Source organism: Pogonomyrmex barbatus, unplaced genomic scaffold (genome assembly GCF_055798465.1).
Source record: "Pogonomyrmex barbatus isolate J1 unplaced genomic scaffold, ASM5579846v1 scaffold4, whole genome shotgun sequence".
NCBI classification, from domain to species: domain Eukaryota; kingdom Metazoa; phylum Arthropoda; class Insecta; order Hymenoptera; family Formicidae; genus Pogonomyrmex; species Pogonomyrmex barbatus.
This window is the reverse complement of record NW_028297138.1, coordinates 10,399,850-10,427,188: the sequence shown is the minus strand read 5'-3', so window position 1 is coordinate 10,427,188 and position 27,339 is coordinate 10,399,850. Positions and strand designations below refer to the sequence as shown.

General features: G+C 38.8%; 1 protein-coding gene across 9 annotated transcripts in view; it reads left to right on the top strand.

Annotated features, from left to right (window-relative positions):
* Positions 1–27,339, top strand: part of LOC105423600 (uncharacterized) — a 383,169-nt gene that overhangs the window by 146,028 nt on the left and 209,802 nt on the right. For all 9 annotated transcript variants that reach the window (XM_089080981.1, XM_089080983.1, XM_089080980.1 and 6 more), the window contains one exon: positions 15,108–15,170. In XM_089080981.1, the coding sequence (XP_088937107.1) occupies positions 15,108–15,170 (63 nt within the window). The remainder of the gene's footprint in view (positions 1–15,107; positions 15,171–27,339) is intronic.

Here is a 27,339-nt window from a genome sequence, read left to right as displayed (position 1 = left end):
AAATTTTATTGTTCATATAAAAAATTATATTAATCGTACAGTAAGTAAGTACAGGATTTAAAAAGTATTTAATATTTTTTAGAATTTGACAAAATTTAAAAAATGTAAAATTTTTACTAGATGGTAAGAAATTTATTTGTTTTTGGAACGAATTTCCTTCAAATATAAACGTTCTCTTTTCTCATACCGTATTAAAGCAAGAATCCTTCGAGAAGATGTTAATTGTCGTCGATCAGATGCATCAGTCGCAATTAGAGAGCTTATTTAAAGGAGATACGGAACATATTGGTCATACGATATTTCGCACTCGCGATTTCAAGATGGCGAGCATTTGTTGGCAAGCCACGAAGTCCTCGAGACGTTCTCATGTCGCATGCTGAATTCATTAGGTTGACCGACGCTTTGTGCGATTCCATTTTCTGAACTAGTCGCGCGTGTTCACTTCGAGGACATATGCTTTTGTATCGAGGTCGACTCATCGTACAATAACGTCTCGTTGGCATTTAGGGTATACGCGATAGTTGGAATTTTGATGTCACTTTTATCACGATCGGAGTACTTTAAAGCAGTAACAATTGATATTTATGAACATCTCAATTTCATCCTTAATATTTTGCATTTCACGTTTTATTGATCTATTAGCGATAATAAGTCAGACATAATTTATCAGATGCAATTTTCTTCATACCGTGTTATCGATTTTGTATTATGTATATTTAAATTTTATTCTCGGAGGTTCTATTGTTCACTCACATTTTTCATTTTTACATCCCCGCCGCAAGAAATACGAAGATGCGCTTTGAAATATCGCTCATGCTAATGGACGAATCTGGGAAGAATAAACATGTATCTTAAGAGTAATGACGCGCAGGAAGGCGGGCATGTAAAGAGGTAACGAGATATAAAACGGTCATTTAAATGTCATGAAGGCCCTAGAGGGACGAGACACAAACGGCGAGTTGCATTTTTGTCTTTTGGTGCAACAGTGTTGTGGTCGTTAGGAGGCGATCGTGCGTGCAAGATGACGCGGCTTCTTTCTCTTAATGCTCCTCGTATTCTTTTACGGTTATCACTGCGCCGCCTGACGACGATCACTTCAGGCGTCCACAGGGGTATCTTTACTTTAATGACTCCCTTAATCGTCGGATACTGTGCGATATTCCTTCACGAAGCCGTGATATCTTTATATTTTCGCATTGGAGTCAAGTTGATCTGGAGTGCAACTTGAGAATTCGATTCTCATTGTCATTAAAGAAAAGGAAATATATAAAATGGTAACGTTTTCTGAAGATCCAACAAATAACATAACAGTTTATAGTCCTTATAATAGAAATTCGTAAGAGAAATGAGAGAGAGAGAGAGAGAGAGAGAGAGAGAGAGAGAGAGAGAGATGTTGTAGATGCACGTATTATTTTATTTTGAAATGGTAAAAGGTGACTTTCTTGTTAATACAAATTGATTCAGGAAAAATAGGAAAGAATATTGTGCATATAATTATTAATATTTATTACATTAAGTCAAAAAGTTGAAAAAATTAAAGATAAATAGTGTGAAACTGAAAAAGATTAGCGCAATAATTAGTGTGACGAATTATTTTACTCGACATTACCAGTAAATGCTTAGGAGATAAGAGAATCGTATTTTCCACCGATTTCTATAGTTATTCTATAGTTATACTTTCTATAGAACATGATAGTTGGAAGCAGATGTCTGAAAATCAAGGACCTAGCAATGGCTCCGGGTAACGATGCTTGGGAACAGGAAAAGTCCGATAAAATCGAAATACGTTGGTCATGTCGATCGCTCGGCTGTTCGGCTTTAAGACCTTCCACGATAACCACCGAAGAAAACCTTGCGAGCTATAGTCATTGCTTTGGAATCTTCGTGGTCAATTGGATATCCGGTGCATCGTATCAATTCTTATGGTTCGAGTGATATTACGGTATTGCCTCTAGAAACTTACTCATTCAGAAGCATGTAAATTGGAGTTTAGTTAAGCATTTATAAAATTGTTTTTTTAAATTGATAGATTTACACAGAGAAAGTATGTAAATAATATAAAACTCATGACCAGTCTTACATTTCTAGTTTCAATATTTTTTTCTTCCAGTGCATATTTATTTTTGCACGATGGTATAATTTGTTTAAAAAGTAACGAGAGATATTTTTTTTTGTAATACAAATATATTATAGAAGTTACTATTTACATGCATATGAAATGTTTTATGTTTAGATGTCGATAATTATTTTCTGTGAAATACGAAACTTCTTTAATTTAATTCAAATATTTTACTCGTTAAAATTAGCTTGAATTAAATAATAAATTATAGAATTGTTGGATTCTATTAGACTTTCAGACAGACTTACGTTTTGTGTTATAATATCACGAACATAAGCGAGAGAATACATAATATAACTTTCTCATTCTCTTCATATTTTTTTATTGTTTATAATCAGATGAGGAAAGTATGAAATTCATTGCCGTGTATACTGCTAGTTGATGTCAGTAACAGGGTGGTAATAGTCATGGACGGCGATCTTAGCTATTATCTGCAGAGACCTGTAATTTCGGTTGTGTAAGTTCGCTGATCCAAAGTGGTTGACAAATAAAACTATGTAACTACTCGCTGGAATTGCCATGCGAAAGCCAAGGCTGAACATCCACTTCTCTATGGGTGTATCTTTTGTTCTGAGAGGAATAGAAAGAGAAAGAGAGGGAGAGAGATAAATAGGTAGACAGACGAGAGGGGGGGAGAGAGAGAGAGAGAGAGAGAGAGAGAGAGAGAGAGAGAAGAGGAAGAAGCGATGAGACGAAAAGCGCGACGAAGGGTGCGGGAGGAGAAGGGATCTAGGATTTTGGCGGCACTCCAGTCATTGTATAAATATCACTGGGAGTCACTGTGTACCCTCCTCTCTCCCGTTTCTTCTATCCTCCGTTTCTGGCGATATAAACTTTATTATTTTTCCTCCTGTCCACTCCACGCTTTTTATCATCTTTCGTGCGCGCGCGCGCGCGGACCAAGAGGCGCGACTCGTCTCTGTCGTATGTCACAACTCGTAATGAGATTTAGCGTGCTTTCGCTGCCTCCACGTGTCACTCTTATGCATGGCCGCGTTGTTCTGTATTTTTCGCAGAAGCTTGGACAGAGTAAAACTTTCTATTGTACAGTTCGTGTATATTGCCGCAATCGAAATTATGTTGTCGGACAGTAATGTGCATGTAATTTCATCTATCGGATGCTAGACATCAATCATTCGCATTTATGTAGACATTAATCATTTTTTTTTACGAGATTATATACCTCGATGTTTTTACAAAGTGAATTATTTCTTTTATTATTTTTTTTATCTTGCGCAATTGTTGCCAGCTTTACGGTATAGATACTAGAAATGAGTGACATATTGCGTCCACGTGACAGCTGACTCTCATAAATTTTACTTCAATTTTCAAGTCATGGATTATTAATTCCAAAATAATGATTCGAGAATAATGTTTATCGCCAAAGAACCGCGTACGAAGTTCTAAGAGTGAAGATACAGAGTAATGAAATTTCACAATTGTCAATCTATATACAAGCGCCCGCTTGACACTCCATTTCACGTCCCATAATTGTTAACGTGTAGTCCACGACTAATTTACAAGTCGGGAATGCGAAGCCAATCCTTGCGTCACGCTGCTAACAATATCATTGCTGAAAATGAGACGAAGATGCTATCGTGCACGTTCTTGTTATTTCTCATAATAAAAGGTCGATGTGTCTTTTCGCCGCTATGCAATCCATCTCGCTATGGGTTTTCACATCACGTTACCTTATCTACGAAATCTCGCGTAAAATTATTTGGAAAAATCTTGGATACCGGTTAGGTGTAACTGCAGTTATATTTGCTAATATTTCGAGCAACGGAACGGAAGAAACCGCTCTCGTGTAACATCCTCGATATTCGCTTATCCTCTAAGGACTGTCGAGCTTCTTGCGAGAACAGTTGAATGGGGACGTAAAGATGTTCGTCGGCGAAAAGTAGAGAGTATGAAGATGTCGCGAAAGCAAGTACGCTCAGATCCACCTGGGAAATTTAAGAGAACATTCCATCGCGTACTTATCACGAGGATACGTGTCGTCCGCACGTTGGCGACGACGTTACCGAGCTCTTTCTTGACCCCGTTTGGGTATTCCGCGACGACCGGAAGCTACTTGGCTATCGTTTCTAGAATTTATTGCGTTCAACAATGCACAGCCACTTACCGTTTACCGCTTACTATCTGGTCATGGAAAAAACCTTTTTCGTAGAAGTTGATCGTAAAGAAAAGTAAGGATAGCATACTGCCCACGATTGTACACTTGTAGAATTTAATTATTACATCCTTGTATTTCAAATTTATGAATACAAAATTTTCAAAATCTCTAATAGTAATGATTATTCGATTTTTTAACAAGGTTAATGTTTTTTAGGTTGTTTTTATTAAAAATTAATAACAGAATAGTTATTACTTTTAATAAATTATATGCAGTATCAGATTATTTAATAAGGACACAGATACTAGAAATTAATTTATTGTATCTTTATGATAGCTGAGATTTATTAATTTTATTTTAATTATAGAATCATGCATTATTAATCGCAAAATTATATGGTATTCTGTAATAATATTTATATCAACAAGAGTATGTGCCAAGTATTCTAAAAGATTGAACATATAGAGCAATGAAAATTCACGGTTATTAATCCATGCATAAGCGGGTATGTAGTGAATAGTATATAAATATTTTATTGAGATTAAATATTATTTAAATTAAATAATATTATTTTTAAATTTCCAGCACATTTTTTTAGTATTTAAACAAAATTTTTAATTGAAAATATTTTATTTTTATATTTATTTCAATTTATAACTTGTGATTTTAAAATAGATCTATTTTTATCAATATTTAATACATTTTTATAGAGAAAAAATCTTAGCAGTATTTATTTTCAAATATATTGCGTTTTGAACTTGTACCATTGATAGAATAATGAAATTACAATGTAACACGTAACTATTTTTAGCATATTTTCGATTGATTCTTTATGGAAAGCAATTTTTTCTGATGAATTTTTTACCTCATGAAAAAATCCTAGATACTCTCAGCACGGTACTCTTTTTACACGTCATAGAAACACCCGTGATATTTCGTGCGCACCTGTGTATAAATATTGTTCCCACGATGGCGCAGAAAACGCACACGGACGTCGTCGAATTATAGGTTGAACAGGTGCGGGACCACTTCGTCGTCGTTTCGACGAATGACAGCGTCCCTGCGAACGTGTGGTCTGAACTGTACGGCGCTTGAAAGCTCCGCGTTGTAGCTTCGTCGACGTCGACGTTTACGATCGACCTGGTCACAGTCGTACGTTTTCCGTGAAACGATACAGAAATGTGCCTATCAGTTTTAGAGGAATATCGACCGCTCTTCCGAAGAAACCACTTACTCTCTGGCCTAGATTTTATAATATATTAAAATTAATATAAGGAAATATAATTTGTTTTCACATTTTTCACTTTCAAACAAAAATGGAAATGTGAAAATAGTTTGTATATTAATTTTGTAACATCCGATTGTTACATTATAATTTCCGTTAGTAATTTTAATAAGTTATTTTAATGATTGCGAAGGACATTTTTCCATTTTGTTGGCTTTTAATTTTAAAATTCAAATTATGTCAAATATTAATTTTCCAATTAAAAATCTTATGACAGTTATATTTTTTTATTTTATTGTATGAACTTGCTGATTGATAATGTCGAAAACCACGATAATATCAAAAAGTTGGCAAGTGGAAACATTACAGAGTAATTGATGAAGGGTTTGACATCGAGTAGTAGCTTTTTAATTAGCTGGAAAACGGAGTATTTAATATCAAACAACAATTTTTTTCATAATCGACGACTGCATTGAAATTAATTTGATTACTATGAATCATCAGGAGAAAATTGTGAATTCAAATATCTGGCAATTATTAGCGGAATTTTGTAATAAAGCGTGCGGAATGCAGAAAATTTCGTTATTTAATTACACTGCCTCGTCGTGCTCCAGAAGCGAATTTAAGAACTTTGTAGGGCAGTTTTATGCGGAAATTACTATCAGACATTCCACAGTTTATATTGCGTAACTGCCGCTTTGAAGCAATTCCGTATTAATACGGAAACGACTTCGCGTTTCTTCTCTTTTTTTTTTTTCTCCCTCCCCTGTTCTAGATAATCGGGTCGTTTAATCAGTCTGCAAACCAATCATCATTAGCCGAATGATAATATATAATTTCGTATGTACACAGTTCTATGTTTGCGGATATCGAAGGATTAATTTGCTACTTTCAATTATATAGTTTTTACATCCCTACTCGAAATTACCGCCGAGCCAGATTAAATGCAAATAATCACTGATAGTAATTGGTAGACACGGTAAATGCTACGTAATTAATCGCGTGTCAAAAACGTGTTATCGACTCGCGTTAAAAGTTAAATTGAATGTCGGGAGTGGCGTTGGGATATATACCTCGTTGCTGCTATAGCCGACAAACCGCTCTCGTTATGTGTGACTGTAATTTCTTAGTACCTTCCGACCGCGCGCGAGTGTCCCGCGGATTGACAAACTGTAGCCAGCAACGTTACACCGTTTGCGCATTAGGACGACGGGATAGCCGGAAGAAATGCAACATTTCAAACTAGACTGCCGGCAATTCTCGCGCACAATTTGCCAAGAAGTCCTCTCTCTGCTCAAAATAACAAATGAAGGAGCAAGTCTGCAACATATATCTAATATATCTTTTGACATATCTCCTTTTCTTAGAATTAACGAGAGAAGGCTGTCTACTACGTAGAAAACTTGAAAAATCTGGAATTTGCAGGGAATTTGCTTATGTCTTGAAAAATTAGAAAATCCTCGGGGAATTTTATTAAAATTGTTTTTTCTAATATTTTGTCTTTATTTTGTTATTTAATCAGGGAGTTATCGGGGGTTATTTTATCGACTGAATTGTTAGTGACAGCAGCAGATTCATTTATTCTAAATATTAGAGCATATGATTTATAGATTTTAAGATTACTGGTTTTAGATTAATTTAGTATTTTAAGATTACTGATTTTAAAATTAATATTCAGTGTTGAAGATAGTGATTTCGTGTTAGGTGCAATTTTATTTTTGTTTAATGAAGACGGATATTTAATAATTTTATAAAAGTTGAAGTTTGTACCGGTTATATAATTTTTTGTTTGCAACTTTTGAAAATAAAGTTTGGAAATTTTATATTTATATAAAATATTTATTTTTTGAAGTTTTAGTTTCTTTTAAAATTTTTCAATTATTGAAATTATTTATATTTAATTATTGAAATTCAAGTGATTCTTAATTTTATTTTGTTTGATTTGTAAACTTTTATGAATATAAAAGGGAAATATTAAGGATAAATATATATTTGTTTTTTAGATATATTTAAAAGTACTTTCATTTTACTTACAAGTTTTAACAAATTGCTTTGAAAATAAGGAATTCACGGGGAATTTTTCGTTTGAATAGACGTCCTGAAGATTTACATATTCATGTCTCTAATTTAATTTTCTTAAATTATTTCTTTTTTTTTTGTTGAAAGACTTATAAATAATCATATATACAAATAGTTTCATAAAAATGTTTGTACAGATGGCATGATATTAACGGAAGGTAAGATTATGCAGTTTTAAAAAGGATCAAACGAGTTATTTATGCCTGTGTATGTACATATGTATAAACGTCGTTAAAGGAGTACTAACAATAAGTTATCAGTTAAGAGTAAATCGGAACGCTTTAAAAAGACCTAAAGAAAATGCACGACCATGATCGATGACTTCTATGCATACGTTATTAACATGACAATGAGCAGCATCGTGGCGCGAACGCGAGAGAGAGAGAGAGAGAGAGAGAGAGAGAGAGAGAGAGAGAGAGAGAGAGAGAGAGAGAGAGAGAGAGAGTGAAGGAACGCTTCTCTTAAGTTCGTCTTGATGTCCGTCGTGATTCATTATTCCGTTGTTCCGCGGCTAGCAGTAGTACGTCTTCGCGTAAGTAATGCCCGCTTTTCCGGGAATCGTTTACCCGCGGGATTCTCTTGTTCCGCGCGGACTGGAATCCGAGGAGGAGAATTAATTCTCAGTGCGCGGAAGTTGGCGGTGGAGCATCCCCATCGCTTCCCTAGGCTTCTCTTCGTTAACGGACGAGCTGCTTTATTATGGAATTGCACCGGTATAGAGAAAAAGAGAGAGAAGGAGAGAGAGAGAGAGAGAGTGAGAGGGGGGGGGAAGGGAGAAATATATAGGTAAAAACAACGGCATACTAACAACTCCGTGTCCTTCGCATAGACGCATCTTGGTAGGACTTGTATTTGCCTTGCTTCCGCATGCGGGCAAATAAGTCAGCACAGGATAATCACGTTTTTTGCTTGGAAACTATACCCATTCTGCGGCGTACACTCGAGGGTGTAATTTAAATTTCTGACAATATGAAGCACGAACTTTGCGGAGCTTGTTGGAAACGTTGAGATTAATACTTTCTTAATCCAGAAAATGTTTTGAAACAAACTTTTATAGCCCCAAAGGAGTGCAACTATTGAAATAAGTAAATAATACATGCATAAATAAATTTCGTCTCGTCGGACCAATTTTTATACTTATAAAATGTTTTTGAATACAGAAAATATTTGTCTTTAAATATTATTTTTAGAATTTCTATCGTGAAAGGTAAACTTAACGCCATTGTGTAAATATATGTGTATTCACCATTATAAAAAGGGAAAAAGGTTTTCTTTGAAAGAAAGTTTTTTTTATTTTCCGAAGGATATTTTCTTTAAATAAATTTTATCATTGCATTAACATAAAAGCTCGTAGTCTTATTTCTTAGACTTACGATAAAAGTTGGTTCTGAGGCAGGTACGGATTTACAACGCGACGTTATAAGGACTTGAAACTTCGACAGAAATCACACTAGAAGCTTCTCGTACTCGTTACGCAACGATCGGCGTTGGCTGGCTGACTAGTCCGCAACTTTTCTACTAAACAATTTCGCTCTACTTGTCGGACTCTTTTTACATGCATCGCGTGAATATTTCTCTAGTTAATAAAATGCATTATCCACCGTCGTACTCTTATTTAATGTCACCTATCTAATACTAATCACTTGTCCGTTACCTGCAGTTATGCAGTTATGCGAGGGAAGAAAAATGTGGTGGTGCTTTTCGGATTCTTGGCAAGCGAATGGCGCATTAAAAATAAAGTAAAGTCACTGAAAGCGACAGTTGAATCGACGGAATTCTCGATGTCTTCGCGCGCAACGGCCTCAAAACTTTTAGCATCGCCGAAACCCGAGAATAGCCGCGATAACAAATTGCGCCTCGTCGAAATATATTTTGGTGTGCGTGCTTTCCGATTCGCGTTGCTTGAATACCGACGAGTTGTAATTGGATAATAAATCATTCGACATTCGATCATCTCATTTTGTACGTGTAGGCAGCGTGCCGCTAATTATGGCCGTGGCCGAAAGTGGATTTCTCCTTCTAATGTCTCGCGACACGTCGATAATCGTTTCCCGAATCGATCAATCACGTTCAGCCCCAGGAAGTCTCGTCTTGAAGAACCTGATAGCTGGCAGTGCTCTTTTACTAGACGTTAATCAATGTCCGAATCGTCGTAGTGTTTGACGTCACTTCGCCATCATATGATCATTCCCTTTTTACCCTCTTTGCGTATGTTTTTGTATCGGAGATGTGTCAATGTAGCATATCTAATATATTTCATTTATGAATCACTAAAGCGAAAATATTGAACCACTCACGAAGCGTACTACTGCTTTGTATTTGAACTTGCACCGTGAAATAATTTTATAATTTTCATGTTCGAAAGACATGATAATTAAGTAGGAATGTGTTTCATGGTTTTAGAATGGATTTTTTATTATTAAAAATTTGGATTTAGTATTAATAAATCGAGTTTCGAAAATTTTTTTCATATTTTTGCCTTATTACCGTATTGTTCATATTCATTTTTAATTTTTTTTTTAGATATATACGCATCTGAAAGAACACATCTTTTTTTTTTTATTATTCTCTGTTCTTCTTGTTCTCTCGTCGAATCTCTGAAACCTTTTTCTCATATTCAATTCTTCTCAGCGGTCTTCGAGCTGCGTTTCTCTTTACCCTGAAGGAGTTCCTTCTTTCTCGTTCCTTTTACGTTCTGCGCTGGCTCCGCTGCATTGTCATGAATCATAACGTTAAATTAAAACCCGGCGAAACGTCTGTGACGAATGACGCGGAGCTGCTTAATTATGCGTTAAAGAGCGCTTGTGAGGAAGGGCAGCCGGAGAAAGAAAGCCACCTTTCATCATGTTCATACTCCTTGCTGGCCTGCTTCTTGTTGTCCGATGTCGACAATGTCGGACAACTCGTTGCCCTCACGCCCATCTCTTCTTTCCTATTTTTAATGCTCGCGGCGCGTGTCGAGAGATTGTCGGTAAATTATCGCAGACCGTGCATCCATTCGCCTTCCGAGCTTGACAATTGACCGGATATCAATCACTCATTCGCACTTCCGTCCGTCAAAGAACAGTTTTTTTTTGCAACATCTCAGAAAGTTTGTAATATATACACGACTGTTCCATGATTTTTAGGGTGCGATTGTTTGATTGAATGAAAAATATTTTTTTAATTCTCTTTCTTACATGTGCGATTTGAAGTAATTAGAGAAGATTTTACGAAAAGAGAAATATATTTTTTAATAAAACATAATCTGAAAATTGTTTAATATGAATGAACGGTTGTCTGTTTCGATGATAATTTTGGATTTGAATCTGGCTTAATTTTTCTGTATAAATTTTGGTTAAACAACGTACAGAAAGTTCAGCGCGGAAATAAAACGAATCTTGCTTTTTATATCCATACACGCTGAAGTGAATAAAAGGGTTATAACGAACGTGAAGTCGGAAAAAGCCGCGTACTTCCTTATTCCAACAACAGTCTTGATCAGGTTTACGTCAATGAACTTTGGTTTTTACGGTTTCACGTAGCTCTTTCACGAGCAATCCGGGGAGCGATAAAAACGAGGAGAAACGAGGTGGTACAAGGAGAAATAGTAAAGAGAAACAACGGAGAGATAGGGCGAGGTTAAATGCGAGCGCGCAAAGAGAGACTCTAAGCTGTCTCCGGCGTCTTCCCATAAATCGAAGAAGTCCGACTTTTCAGGTCGCGTACCGTCGAGCTTTCTCGAGCTTATTTAAATCATCCTTAAAGCTTCCTTAATATTGAAAAATGGTCCTCGGCAATAGTTCGCTCTTCTTGTTCTCCCTTCGTTAGAAATGGTCCGTTCCTACTCGAAGCTCGTTGAATAAACGAACCGAGTGACTGTTGGATTAGTAATAATTGTAGGAATTTATATGCATCCCATTTGTTAACGTTTTCGGTAATGAACTTAGCTGTTCATTAAAATGACCGACATAACGGACATAACGCTCTAAGAGCGCTTTTTATTCCATGCGCTGGAGTGTTGTTCAATATTGAATGCTATAATGTTTGCTTTGTATAATCCGCTACCCGGAAAACGCGATTTCCGAATATTGGATATGCCACGAACGAGATTTGCGCGGCGTTACTCGATATTCATTTGCAGCAATCCGGAATGATTCGCATTTCACGAATGTGCGATTAATTCAGAACTCACCGTGCAGTTACGGACGTTTTGCATTCGCTCGATGGAGATGATCTAAATTAATCATTGCCATTTTTTCGCGCATCATCGCCGAATTTATCTTGCGGGCTAAATTTTATCGCGTATCGAGATCGCGATTACATCGTTAACGCTTTCATTAACGGTACGTATGAGGCAGCCGTTTAAAAATCACCGGGCGGAATTTTAGGTGATCGAGAGATCGCGACTACGACCGAAGGGGGGGAGGGGGAAGGGAGGGAGGGAGGGAGGAAAGGAGGAGGGCTGCGGATACGCCGAACGTCGGATATCCGATATACGGATATCCGCAAATTCGAGCGAGGACGGGCCCGCGCATTCTAACCATCCTGTCCTACAACTCACGTATCGTTCCTATTTCCGTGCTGGATTCGCCGCGTTTCGGAGGATAGCTGAGGGATTTAGGTACAACGTTAATAACATTCGCCTAACTTCGGCTCTCTCTCTCTCTCTCGGCTGTCGAGCTAGAGCGTAATGAAGCTCCGACGACCTTTCGCGTTTGCTCTGTATGTCGCTCGACAATGCGTTGACGTACTCTAGAATTCTCATTCCGCTTCGTGATGTCGCATAATCGGCCTGACCGCAGGATCGCAGACAGATCGCTGTTGAATAGACTCTACCAACAACACCGAAATTGGGGCGCTCGCATATCGGCCGGCGCTTTAACTCTCGCCGTGCGAGAGCATTAATTCTTATGTTAATAAATACGTGTAAATAAAATACGTGTAAAATTGAGGTAAATCGAGGAAATAATATACTTAATTGAAACTCGTATTATCACGGCGAGATACTTTACAAGTGATAAGTGCTCGATGATGAATTAGCTGAAAATTGTGAAAGATTTTCATGCAGTGCAATTAATCTCTCTCGTCTACGTCTGCTTTGATATATATTTATTTTGCGATATTTTTATCAGTCTTTTATATTATTGATTATTAATTAACATTTATTTTTTTATATTAACATCGTGCAATTGTCAAATTAGTATGGTAGATTATTACTCAAACATTATTCCGACAATTGATTGTCGTAGGTTTTTTCGCCGATTGGTAAAACTGCACAGCGAAACAATGTGCATGCGCACATTGCTTTGCCATGTCGTAAATCCGTTGAAGGAAAGTCGATGGCGATTTCGCGCCGGTCGCGCCTCGCCGTGAATTAATATGAGGCGGTCATAATTTCGCTTTATGACTTTTCGCCGTTTCGTTTTAGCCGCTACAGCCGCGACTTTGTATTCCTCGGGCATCCCGGGACGACACCTTTACATCTTCGTCGTGCTTCGGTTACCCTTCGTTTACCTTTACGTTAGACAAGCCGACAGTTAGGTACGTCTTTTTGCCACGCGTTTCGCAACGTTGGCACGTAATGGCGTAGCGCAAAACTCCCATCCGCGTTTGCTGTTTATTCATTATACGCGAGCTCTCTGCTCTCTGCTCGTTAGAACAATATGTAAGCCGAGCTTTTATTCGAGATGGAATGACTCGAGGGAAATTTCTCGCTATACCGCGCTTTCGGTTTTTATTACCGTTTATTATATGGCCGGTTGGTCTACGAAAGCGCCACATACGTTACTCATAGTAATCGAGAAAACAATAAGTTCATATTAATGATTAATTCTTTTAAGACGTCTAAATTATGCTCTTACAAAATGATATTTTATTGTCTCGAAAGCTTTTATTTTAAATGAACTTTTCTGACAAGTGATAACTTTAATTTTTTTTATGGAACTTTGATTAAATACTAAATTTGAAGCAATTTACAAGATTCTTCAAGATTCTTTTGTAATTTTTAAGTTTGCATTACTGATATTAAAAACCTATCGTTAAAGAGACAATATATCTTTATAACAATTGTGTACAACAATTGATATTATTATTGATACGAATATATTTTTTTCTTTTTCTTTTTTTTTCTTTTTTTTTCTTTTTTAAGCTCTCTTTCGCTTGTGTAGACATTACGTTCCGCCAGCGCAGGTCCAACCTTGTCCGACCCGCAGGAATCGTCGACTCCTTCGTTCATACGAAGTTTGACACGGAAATTTATTCGCGCTTAACCGATTTGGCAGCGGTTCAAGACGGATGCTCCACCCATCCGAGAAGTCTGCCGCTGTTTTACGATCAAAGTTCAGAACGACATTTGCACGTCTTTCGGCACGGCTCTTTCGTCTCGGTTCTGCAGCCGCCACCGTCATCGCCGCCCCCATCCTTTATACTATTTCTTCGGTACACCTTCTACAAGGCCGGCTTCTTGGTTTCTCTCGATGTCGACGTCAACGTCGACGTCGTTGTCGTTGTCCTCGTCGTCAACGTATTCCCTCTCTCGCTCGACACGCTCGAATGACTCGCCGTCATTTTCTTCCCGAAGAATTTCCGTCTCGATAATCCCGGCTTCCGCTATCCCGGAAGTCCATCGGGAGTCACCGATGGCAGGCTCGAATGTTTCCTAGGACAGATGTTACATCGGACGGGAAAAATTCGCGGACGAATCCGACAAACGCGCTTCGCTGGCGCGCCGCGTTGGCGAGCTTGGCAAGCTTGAAACGCCAAACGGTAGGGAGTGAAAGAAACAGACGATCATAAAATGCAATATACAGAGTGTAAAGAATGTTTAAAACGTTGACCGACGGGGGGAAAAATGCCGCAGAGTCTTCGAGAGCCTTTGCTCGACAAGAGCGTTTGTTTGAAGTATTTCATATTCGTTTCGATATCGTGTTTCCACGTTACTTCGTGTAATTCGAGCTACACTGTCGAACGAAATTTGAGATATTTTCGCGTCCGTGTAAGAATTTATTTACTTTTAGTAACACGGAAGATACGTACGGAGGTATTTGAATGGAAAGGATGGATGAATTTATGTAATATTCATATTTATTTTAATTTTAGGATAGATTTTACAGTTGCTTAAACGTGAAACGTGATTTTGATTAATTCGTCATGAAGCAATAATTAACAGAGAACGGAAAAACAGCGTACGTTTTGATGAAACTCAGTTCTAACGGCAAGTGATTACGGAAAATTTCATAGCGGACGGTGGAGTGCACTCGGGTTTTGCACATGCGTCGAGATTTCACAGCGCGAATGATTTTCATATGAATGCTGTTTACTTTCCACAATATTGCATTTTCAAAATTATTAACAATACGCGCCGCTTGCAATTTTGCATTCGAAAACTATTTGCCTCGATGCTTCGAAAAACATATAAACAGCGATATGAAAATACCTTCTTTGAATGAGTCTCTTTTCCGTTTCTACGAATGCGAACGTGCTTTTACGGGCGATTCGCGGTACAGAAATACAAGCGTGAATAACAGTAAGAGAAATGATCGATCCTTTCTATCTTCTAAATTGCTATCTTTCCGTTTCTGTTACAGAGTGACAGCGGGCTAGTGGACACAGATCCAGGTCGAGTTAGCAGCATGACAGCCATTAACTCGGTGAGTCAACGCTAAATTAATATGTGACGATAAAAGCAATGCTCACAGTATCGCTTCGTTTAATAATTCGATGTTACGTCAACTGGCTACCGTCCGTTTTAAATTATATAATTGTCGATAATTACGTTAATGTCCACGACCGCATTTGGCTGAGCCGTAATTAAGAAAACAAAAAATCTCAGAAAATTTTTCGTTAATTGAATTATTATTTTTTATGCATTACTGTGTGTACTTGAACTTCTCATCGCAATAAATTCTCATCGTTCGTTATATGAAAAATATTGTAAATCTGTGCTGAAAATTGTTCAGAGGAAAGATATTTTCTCTCGCATACTTAACTGAAATATTGGTTCTGAAATAGTTTCGCGCGCTCTTACGTGGCGGGGAACGAAAAAGAGTGATGATAATGCGTGCCTCGTTGTATAGTCATTGTTCATCAAATATGTAGGCAACTGCTCTCGATATAAGAGACGCCTGCGGAGTTCCCTGTCCGCTAATAATCCTGTAATGTCACTCACGCGACCGTAGTTTTCTGGGGGAAAGAAGATAGCGACTTGTACGACCTGCGCGAATGTTTGCGCGGCGGGACGTTTCGACTCAGCAAACAAACGGGAAGCCAGAGGGTGCAAGTCTAGTATTTTATTGACCCTAATACAGTTATCATCGAGTAACATTTGGTTTTGTTATAATTAAGAGACGAGGGTCACTCGTCCTTCGATCAGACGGTGTTTGTTAATCCCACGTTCGTCGAACAGAATTTACCATGCAACTTTATATTATGTATATATACGTGTGTGTGTATATATATATATATATATATGTGTGTGTGTGTGTGTGTGTGTGTGTGTGCAATGGATTTAACAAATAAGTGTAGTCTTAACACAACTTTTGCTGTAAAAAAGCTTTTCACAGATAAGCCGATATATCTATATGAATATGAAAATCTCAATGGGAATATATAATCCTCTAAAACTAGATTAAAATTTTAGCTCTTTCGAAACACAGACGGCATAATATTCCTGGCATAAATTTTCGCCAAATGAAGCTTCTAAAAGATTTCATATTGAAAGATAAATATCGGAGTTGAAAGTTACTATAAATATTTAGTTTGGTAGATTACAACTTTTGGATTTGGTATTAATCGCGCGGTTTTCGCCAGATAAAGCGACAGCTCGTCCCGTTTCTCACAAACGCCGGCCCGATGATTTATATTCAGGCAGCATCGCGAACGCAATGAATCAAACCTCTTTTCTCTAATCGAGCGCCGTTCATCTCCCTTCTTTGGAGTTAGGCATAAGTCTCGTGACATCTGACGTTCGGATTGCATTATGAATCGTCGAAACTCACCGTTTGCATGATAACGATGCACGACGCGACGGCTCGGATCGGTGAAAGGTGAGAAAAGCCACGCGGTGGCTTCCCGGCGTAAGGAAGGATAGCTAACGCCTTCCTTCGGGAATTGTACACGAAATACGTCGACGTATAGCGTATTCATAGTTTTCGACCACCCCCGTGGAATTCGCGCATTCGTTCGGCGGAAGGTGAGAGCCGGATCGGCGGATGCTTCTTCCGTTTCCCTTTTCCCCCGTTTCCGTTCGTCTTCGTCGTCGCGATCGATTTGGGAATACGCGCGATGGGCAGAATCCCGAGAATTTCGTGCCGCGTCTTCTCGAGAGAGAACAACCTCGCGCTTGGTTACGAACTTGTCTTCCCCAACCCGCTGCAACCCGTCGCAACAACGGTACATCGGTCGTAGCAGCTCTCCGAGTCCCTCGGGAATACGCGCGTTGATTACTCGTGAAGATTACGTTGCGAATTTGCGTTCTTCCATAAATGTTTCGCTCTGTACACTGAGGATATATCTCTCCTTAACACGAATTGTTTGACGGCAAGTGTCAAGGTGCAGCTACTGATATCCCGGTATGAGAGAACGCGAAGAAATGTATAAGAAAGAACATTTAACATTTTGAAAATTTCGTAGGATTCCTATGTGTTATTTGAAAAATTCTTGCAAATCCGTGCGAGATACCGATATCGTGGCATTTAATCGTAGCGATGTCAAAGTAATCGCGAAGTTTGGCAATCGTCCCATTATACGCATTTTGCAACGAGAGAGGAAATTCTGGCCGAGTGGTGGTTTGACGAAAGGGGAGTTTTTCTCGTTTTTCCAGATTCGAATTACGAGATTCGCCTCATATAAAAGCAGGTTGTCGTATGATAGCACGTAAACAGCTAGAAATAAAGCAACGCTTGCCACGCTCGTTCGATTAGGAGATGCGAAATCTGATACGCGCGCTCGTATTACGATGTTGTCTGAGTATATCCGTAATATAACACAAGCGTAATTGAGAGGAGTATCAGATCTGCGTTTGATTATAAGCAACATGCACGCTAATCAGAACGAGTCGACACGAGGCGAGTGCTAATGATAATATTAAAGTTTTTCGTCGCACATGCTTACAGCTTGTAATTAGAAGGACAGATAGAGATTTCAATAAAAAGATCCCTACGTGAAATATCAAGTATAATATACGTTTGTCGCTGTGTATCATTATTTTTATTTTGAAGAGATTTCAAATGCGACGTCGATGCGAAAGTGGCGGGATCGATGGAGACGGTAGTGCATTTTTATTCCGCATTGCTCCTTTTTGCGCGCTACCTTTCCGCCTTCTCTCTGTGCTGTATTATTCAAACTTTACATACGTTTGAGAAACAAGAATATTCGACGAGGCGGGATCGCGTCGATGCTTAAAAAACGCTCGTCTCGGGGGAGCTCGTTATTCCCTCCGGTATCAAAGTCGACGGGCATTTGCAATTGAAATTTTCGCGGTTCCGTAAAGTCGACCACGAACAAATTCAAACTTTACCGTGGTCTTATGTGAACGAACGATTCTACAATTACTTCCGCTGTTTTTCCTTCAACATCTTGCTTTATCGTACGTAGAAAATTACGTGTCGCGTTAACAAACAAAATCAAAATACACGTCATCACGAATTTGTTTTCATTAATTTTAAAGAAAAAGGAAAAGAACAAAAAGAAAAAAAAAAATTGGAAAAAAATGGAATTCGCTAGAAATATTACAAATTTCAAGAAAGAAAACTTCGAAAAATGTTTGTCTCTTTCACGATGTTGTCTCACTCATCGGACTCATCGGATTATTTTTTGCGAGACACTCGCAATATACGGGCCGACCTTTTCCGAGCTGTAGTCTCGCGGAAAGTGACGCGCTCGGATCCGGTGACCCGGCGACCGGGAGCACAGACGAAAGTCGGGTCTAAAGGACGCCGGAGGAGGAAACCAGTTTAAATAAAGACCACGCATGTGGGTCAGCCGGCGTGGCGTTGCGGCGTATGCGTATGCGTTACGCAAGCTGCGTCCCGCATCAGCGACGATGTCGCCGGTCGAGCTTTGCTAGCCGTGCGGGAGACGCGCGCTGTGTGCATAATATGCATCAGCTGAATCACTGTATCACTATCCCCGAGAAGCTCATCCGAGCGTACATCACTGCAGGCGTAGAATAAAGGTATATCTGTGTCAGCCTGTAACAAGCTCTCCTTTGGTTGGTTGACACACACGGATGGAATAGCAAGAAATACTAATTATGGAATTACGAGAAATTATACTATAATTGCGGAGATGTACGTCGGAATGATTTTCGCGGATGATGTATCTTATTCGTCTTCGGTCTCCGTCTGTCTGTTCTTCTTGTTCCCATCTGTTACATCCTCGACTCGACGTCACGTGCAGCGGTCTAGCGTTCGTTTGACTATGACGATAAAATTAATAAGATTACTATTAACTCAAAGCGCCGTAGTGAAGAAACGCCAAAGAATTCCGATAGAACTTAAAAATATGATCAATTTCGATCAACGATGGAAATAAGTTTACAGTACAGTTTACTTTCTTGTATGTTTAATTTTAAGGATATAAACTTATTGAGATTTTGTATTTTTTTTTATTTATTTTTTCATACGAGATTATAGTATATATTGATCTTATGATTTTCAAATTAATGAAAAATTAAAAATCATGCGAATTTTAAGGACTAATTCGTCTCGGATGGACGAATACGGGCTAAGCTCGAAAAGGTTACACGATGTATTTGTAAGTAGCCGTATGTAAGAGCCGTTTATAGATCCGGCGCGCATCTGCATACATCGTGCTGAACTTTACGCGGGGCTGGACCGAAACTGACTGTTGGAATGGGACTCGGGACCACTTCAAACGAAAGCGCCACACGGAAATCTGCCCGCGAGCCTCACGAGCACACACGGGCTTCCGGTGCAGCTCTCTCTTTTGTGATACACAGAGAAGTCAGATGTCGGAGTAGGAGAAAAGCTTCTCCTCCGGAGAGTTATATTATATTCGGAGTGCACTCCCGGAGACGTTACATTTTCCGAGGTTATTCTGAATTTGCGTCGTGAAAGTCGCACAGGGAAAGAGGAAGGAGCGTATTTCGCGAGGTTCGATCGATCCTGAGAATTCGAAGTATACGGTACATCCGAATGACGATATTTTCGCGCAAAAATTGTTTTTTTTTTTACAAATATCCAGTTATTAGAAACAATTCGAAGAAACGGGCTATTTCTTTAAGAGAAGGAAATAATTTTTTTCACAATTTTTCAGGATAAACTTTGCGACGTGCAGCACATTTTACGTAATGCTCGCGATATGTAGGTCGAATCGGATGAGTGATGCGCGCTTTGCTTTTCATCGAGTACGATATATTGCAACGTTATTGCGTGAAAAGGCATACGAGCATATGATTAACACGATGGGAAAGACGGACGGTACGTGTCGCTTCGTTCCGCTAAATATCCATTTCCGTGTATGAGAATCGCCGCGCTATATTTTCTGAAATGACGCGACGAAGCATAACGTGAAGTGACGTGACGCGACATTGCCTGACGTGCCACATCGTTCTTCTCGACCTCCTTTTTTTCGAATGAGTTTCATCAACTGACTGTGCGTCGATGTTGTTTTCAAGGTAAACTTGAAAAAAATGCTATTAATCTTTTTTTTTTAGATGTATTTTTAAATACTGATATTTATAAATTTTGGCACTATCGAGATATTCTCCAACATAATGTCTTGCGTAAATAATTCGTATTCTTTTTATATATTATACTAAAAATTAGGGTACATACATTTATTTAGAATTTGAAGCTATTTTTTTTTTTATTAAAACTTGTTAAAAAGATATTAAATGAATAATGGATTAAATATTTAGATTTTACAATGAAACATAGTTGAAGAAGGGATGAGCACGACACTTCGCGGTTTCTAAAAATTGCGAAAATAATTGCTCGAGTTTCTCAGGAAAATTCCGATGTATCGCACTTGTAAATTATTCGGGAATGCGCAAGACAACGACATCGTAAATGGTTGGGTTCTATGTACGCGGACAACAGGGCAGTTAGATAGATCGCTGTCGATTCTATCTCTCGCGTTCGCGAAATCGACCGCCGACGGTCTCGGGGGACGGACCCAGGTGCAAAATCTATTCGGGAGAGGGCGAATCTCCCTTCGCCTCTCTATTACCCTGTACATCGAAACTGCGCGGGAGGAACTGGGTGGTTCGCGAAGTAAACTGCGTCGCCGACATCGTTTTCTTGCGGGAAGGGAAAAGAAAGAATGCGCGCGGACTATTCCTCGATGTCGCGGATTCGGAATGGCGGGATTTATTATCTGAACCGGAACGGACGCACCTGGCTAATGCCGTCGACTTTGTTGCCCGACAACGCGCTACGGAGAGGAACGAAAAGAATGCGAATACGAGCATCGGTGAAGTGAAGCGCGCCCGAGATGGAATCGAAAAGCGAATGAACATGACGAGATGTATTCTTTCCTTTACACACGAAAAATACAGGATATGTCGATGCTTAACATCATAAAAATTTAAATTATTTGTCATTTAAATGTTTTTTAGATTAACTTTGAATATTGAATTATTATTGTTACTATAGACAGTGCAGATCATTTTAGAATTAACGAAAAGGAGACGTGATCACTCTTAAACGTTTCATTTGAGATTACACGTTGTGTCAAACGCTGCATTTTCCACCTGTCGTCTTTATCGCTCGCACATTTAGCGTATGTTAAATCATTTCTCTCGCGCTTCTTATAGAATGACGACGCCACTTCCGAGAAGCGCAGATACGTAATGTCCCAAAACACTGCTCCAATCGTCACATCGTCATGCGAGTTAAAAGCAACGTACGTAGTTATGCACTCATCTAACTTGCCATCGTGATTTTAACTGTCCTGTATATTCATGCGGACATCACAAGGTCGGCCATTCCAGCCATTGTCGACAATTGCTGCGCATCGTTAACTTCCGAAAGAGCGGAGGCTAAGGAGAAAACACACACACACACACACACACACACACACACACACACACACACACACACACGCATGCGTGAGATATCGCGAACTTGATGGTGCGTGAGAAAAAGATTTCCTCTATTGGCAATGTCTCATATTCCAAATGGAAGATGTCCGAGATGGATATCGCTATCTATTTTTTCATCCGTCGTCACCGATGTAAAAGCGGAGACATTCCTCTTGCCTCCTCTTCCTTCTTTCTCTTTCTCTCTGTATCGGGTGACTAACACTCGTTCAACAAACGCGTGTACCGAAATACACGCGTGCGTGGGCTACACAGTTAAACGGATGTCCACTGCTCTTCAAGGTTGTGTCTGCCTGCGTGCGTGCGTGCGTGTTGGCTTTCGTGACTCTTATCGCTGATTATTCCGTCGTTAATTGTTCACGTAGTTACCGACTTGCGCTCCTAATGGAACACAATATGACCCATCACTCAGTAATAAATCACAGTCGCGTTCTAAGAAACGTGTCCCGGCTCATCTAATCGCAACAAGTGAAGAAGCGGAACATAATAATTACTTACATCGTCAATGTTAATATGCGGAAACACCGTACGATTTGTAACAGAGCGGTACATTTGAGCTTTTTAACAGTTGACATTATTAGGATTATTGTAAAACAACGAATTTTTAATTATCGTTGCAAAGTTAAATTTTTTTAATTATCATAAAAAAGTTATTATTAGATTCTAATAGATGAAAAAAAATAACATTAAAAAAAAAAATGTAAAATTTTTTCACGATGGTTACGTAAGAAAGTAGATTTCTTCCTATATGTATCTGATTAAACATTTTTCCTTTATTCCCAAGAGAGATAAGTGGCTCTCCTTTGAGGCTGAAGTGTCTCTTATGAACGTACACAGAGCCGAGTGTAACTTATACGCCATCGGCATCACGACGATGTTGCGTAACCCGAAAGCAAACAGAATTGCACGCAACGTCTGATTCGCGACGATGCACTCGTGGAAAACACTGGTGCGTCAATAACGTCTTAATATACCTTATGATATCATCGACCGCGTTGGATTGTAATATCGCGTGTCGTCGTGCGACCATGACGAGCCGAATCGACGCACATCGATGAGGAAACTTGTACTCACGAAACGTGGATGACGAAGTGATCGCGCGATTCCATCGAAACAACTTTCTTAACGGAAACGAGTGCGTGGGATCATTTGGATCGTCCCTCGTATTCCGCTCTTCCACTTATATATCACCACGATCTGTCATTACACTATCATCCGAAGGACACGTGGCATTTTCTCTTTCGTCATACCCGCGATCAGTCAAGCCATCTAGTCCACCCACCTGATTTTTATTTCCAGTTATATGTTGTGTTATCGGAAGAATCCTGGATTTCTTGAGAATTGGAACGCACGACGCACGTAAGTATTTTTATCGCTGCATTTCTTATTTTAAACCAGATGAATCAGTGAATGATAATTATTTATAATTTTATTTATATTGTTAAATACAATTTTTATTAAGATATTTTAAATATATATATATATATATATATATATATATATATATTATTTAACGAATCAAAATAAGGGGTTGTCATTTGATATTAGAATTCTTCTATTTTTTTCTGACAAAGCAGTTTTCTTGCCGTCGTTTGTTTTAAATTTAAACTTTGCTTCGAGTAATACATGGCAGACTCGAGCGACATCCGTATTTTATCCAAATGGTAATCGAGGGATAAGACTGGACATATTTGTCTAATAAACGCGCGATGTCCTACCGTATGATCCGCGCATCCTACGAACGGCCATAACGTCTTCTTAAGAGGGTAGTGTCTCCCCGAAGTACACTGGGTCGACGAGATCGTCCGCCCGGAAAATAACCTCTACCAAAACAACCGTTGTGCTTCTCCAAGTCTTATCCATTTTGGCGCGTAACGTTCTTCCTGGCTGTGCCCTGCTGGGACCTACAATGTCGTTCCCTCGACTCTACTCTGTCTGGTCAGCGATTGTCCCTTTTCTGCTCCGAGAACCTCTTCCGTATGCGGCCACACCGCGTTTTATCGCGCCGATAAAACACTGCTTTTCTTTGATGCGGGGCCTGCCCCAGATACGATGTTTAACTTATGCATACGGATGGGGAGTAAGGATAATCTAAAGATGAGAGAGAGGGAGAGATCTGTCACGATATATCTCAAGTATTAAAAATAGCGCGTTTTTATGCGCGTTTTAGCTATATATTATAGCTACTTCAAACAGAGGATGAACTGAAGATCCGAGGATCCGAGGATATGTTTAAAACTTTACATATAATGTTAAAGGAATTAAATCTCAAATAAAAAATTAAAGTTTATATAGTCCAATTTTTACATTATTTAATAAAAAAAAATCTCTTCTTTAATTTTGAAAATTCAGATTAAATTTTTAAGGCAGATCGTATGTTCGATAATAAAAAAAATTAATTAGGTATTTAAGCATTACGCATCGTCGTTAGTATAATATTCTTATATATCGTGTATATATATGTTTTTTCTCATATATATGTTTTTTTCTCTTTTCTTTTCTAAGTCTCTTGGAGAGTTGGATTGTCACAATTCGTATTTCAATGGTTTCTTTCGCCCTCAGAATGACGAATAATATATATAATAGAAAAGCGGAACGAAGATAGGCCCCCCGCGAGACTGTTTGTACGTTAAGTCACAAACTGCCCTGTGTCATCCGTCTACCTTCGCGATGGTTTAATCGGAAACGATTAATAGTTTTTTCATTTGACTTATAAAATCGTTTTATATTAAAGCCAGTATGGCCGCGAGGATGCATCGACATGACGGATGCGACATTGCTCCTCTCGCTATCCATCGACGACTATTCGTTTTTCCCGTTTACATCCTTCTGCTTTACGATCATTCATTTGTCTTCTCACCGGAAAATGAAGCTCGATGGCATAAGCTTTTCCCCTCCGTAATGATTCTCTCTCTTTCTCTCTTCACTCTCCGTTTCGTCTGAGAATTTCTTCGGCGCGACGGCTGCTGCTGGAAACGAATTTTGGTCGCGTCATTTGTACATTTTTAGCGAGCGTAAAGTCCGTTTTTACCGTTCCTTATAAACATTCGGTGGATTCTTTCTGGAACCGAGTATTTGCGGAATGTGAGGATTGCCGGAATTTACATTATATTGGCATTATATTGCCGGAATTACATTATAATGAAGCTTTAAAGCATTTTGCCTCTGATTTTCTTGGGGGAAGTAGCTTTCGGCGAGAATCGTGTGGAGATTTTAAAAAATGTTGTAGAGATATTTCAAATCACAAGAGAATATCTGCAGAAATATATTAAAAGTATAAAAGTTTCTGTATAGATCTCTTATTAGTTTTTCTTTACGCCTTGCATATAGATTATTTATTTGTAATATTTTAACGTAAGAAAATAGATCGATCTCTGCTTCGAGTCGTCAGGTGCCAGGGAGGCATTTTTGCCATTATCCAGATTTATTTCCGTCGTGAAATTGTTCCAGGATGAAATCCCCGATACGATAACCCGTCTTATGTGTCATACAACAGCGAACAAATGCACAGTGCAATTTTGCGTTGTTGATGCCGCACGTTCGCTGTCATTGTTTGGAACCGACATCGCATTTCCGGTTTGCGTCTCGGCGCACCGGCGGCTTATTACGATCGAAAACCTCCGAAAACACGTCGCGTGTGCGCGCGATAATACTTACGAATGCAATTTTCTCGGGCAACGGCGTTGTCGTCGTCGTCGTCGTCGTCGTCGTCGTCGTCGTCGTCGTCGTCGTCGTCGTCGTCGTTGTTGTTGTTATCGCGCAGTAACGCTCGCGCCGGAAGATTGTTTGCGCGGCGGAACGAAGACAAGGCGATACCGTGTTCCTTGAGAGAACCGGCGAGACGCGGAAGTGTATATGAAACGCCCGGTTTGTTTGTTTCTCGCGTATACACAAGTCCGTAAATACATAGTTACCTCGTCGTAACTTGCATTTACGGTTACCTGCGGGCGTGCATATCCACGGGCTGCAGCGCGAGCTGTATACAACCGCACGGAGAGAGCCACCCCTGCAGGGGGATTTTTAAATTTGTTTCCACTCCATTAACCTTGCCTCATTCCTCTTTCCCTTTCGTACCTTCCCTCGGTCTCTCTCTTTCTCCCCTCTCACCCTCGCTGCTCGTTTCCCTCTGTTTGTACACGAACGTCGACTACTGACAGCTCGCAAGGCATAAGATCGAGTCAGTAATATCCATTTGCTGAATCGCGAGGGTGACCGGAGTCGTCGCCCCTTTACGATCTTCCATATGGTTCGAATTTGCGAAAGCTCTTTCGACTTTCCTTTTTCCTGCCTTCTCATCCTTCATTCAGAGATTCATCTCTCTCTCTCTCTCTCTCTCTCTCTCTCTCTCTCTCTCTCTCTCTCTCTCTCTACGCTGTCAAGAATGAAGCTCGACGGACGCGCGTTGTGCGCATCCGAAACTTGTAACAAGTTTATTTACGAAAAAAAATATAATGCACACATACCCTTTAATAATATGTAAATACAATTTATGGAAAGAAAGGCAAAATATGTAAATGTGTTTTGCAAATGAAAATGTAATACGTGTATATGTATTTTGCGAATGAAAATGTAAAATGGATAATTATCTTTTGCGGATGAAAATGTAAAATAGGTAATTATATTTTGCGAATAAAATATAAAATTTGAAAACTCGTCTAACTCACGGAAAGAACGGTTTAATATGTTAGGAGCGTGGAAATCGTATGTTGGAAATTGGATTATGGAAATTGGTTTCGTGGAGTATCGTTTGAAAAACTCTTTTATCTTTACTGTATAGTTCTTGTGGAATAAATTAAAATTTTATGGAAAATGTTACTCAATGTGGAAGATTTTAAATCTAGATCTTGACTGGAACATCGTATATAATGTTGATATTCTTGATCGCACATGCAAATTAATACCCTAATAATTTATTTAGAAAAATTTAATTAATCTTAAAATGAACGACACTATTATCTTAAAATACTGATTAACCGAATTTTGCTAAAACAAGATATTTCTGAAATCAGTCATAATTTATCTTACAAAGAATCAGTTATAATGTATTCTTGGTGTTCAATGTCGTTGCCAAATGTCTTCTTTGTATGCCAAGATACATTGTCGCTTGTCGTTTTACCTCGAGCACAAAAGTCAAAAGTTGATTTTAATTACTATAACCATGGAAAAGAGAATAGCCGCAAATGTTCGGACATATTCATTTTGTTTAAAGTATTTAACGCTTTTTTTTATTTATAAGAGAAATATATCTATTTATTGTATTTTATTTTCTATTATTTCACCAATTAATACATGATTTTTTTTTTTAATTAATATTTATGACAGGCTTTTTTTAGGGAGTTATTTATTAAGGGACTAATATCAACCATATTAGTTGTACATCATACAGTAGATGTAACTCAAGAATTATATTTCAAGTTGTTGATTAATGATATTACTAATTCTCAGAGACATTATCTCTTCCGATTAGTACATAGTTGCATCCGATAAAATTATTCCTATCGCGGTGTACCCACGAATTAATGCGAAATTACGTAGCGCGCCGCGCCTCGCCGAGCTTAAACGCGATACCGCGAAATGTTTTACTATCGCGCTGTCACGTGTTATGCCAGCTCGACAGCGATTTCAATGCGAAAACCACATTACGGTTTAGCTGGCTCTTCCCAAATGTTGCAATAAATAAAGAAGTTATTGCGCTAAATAAGTTTTCACTCTTGATTCCAATTTTGTTTGTGTCCGAGATAAAACGACCCGACAAA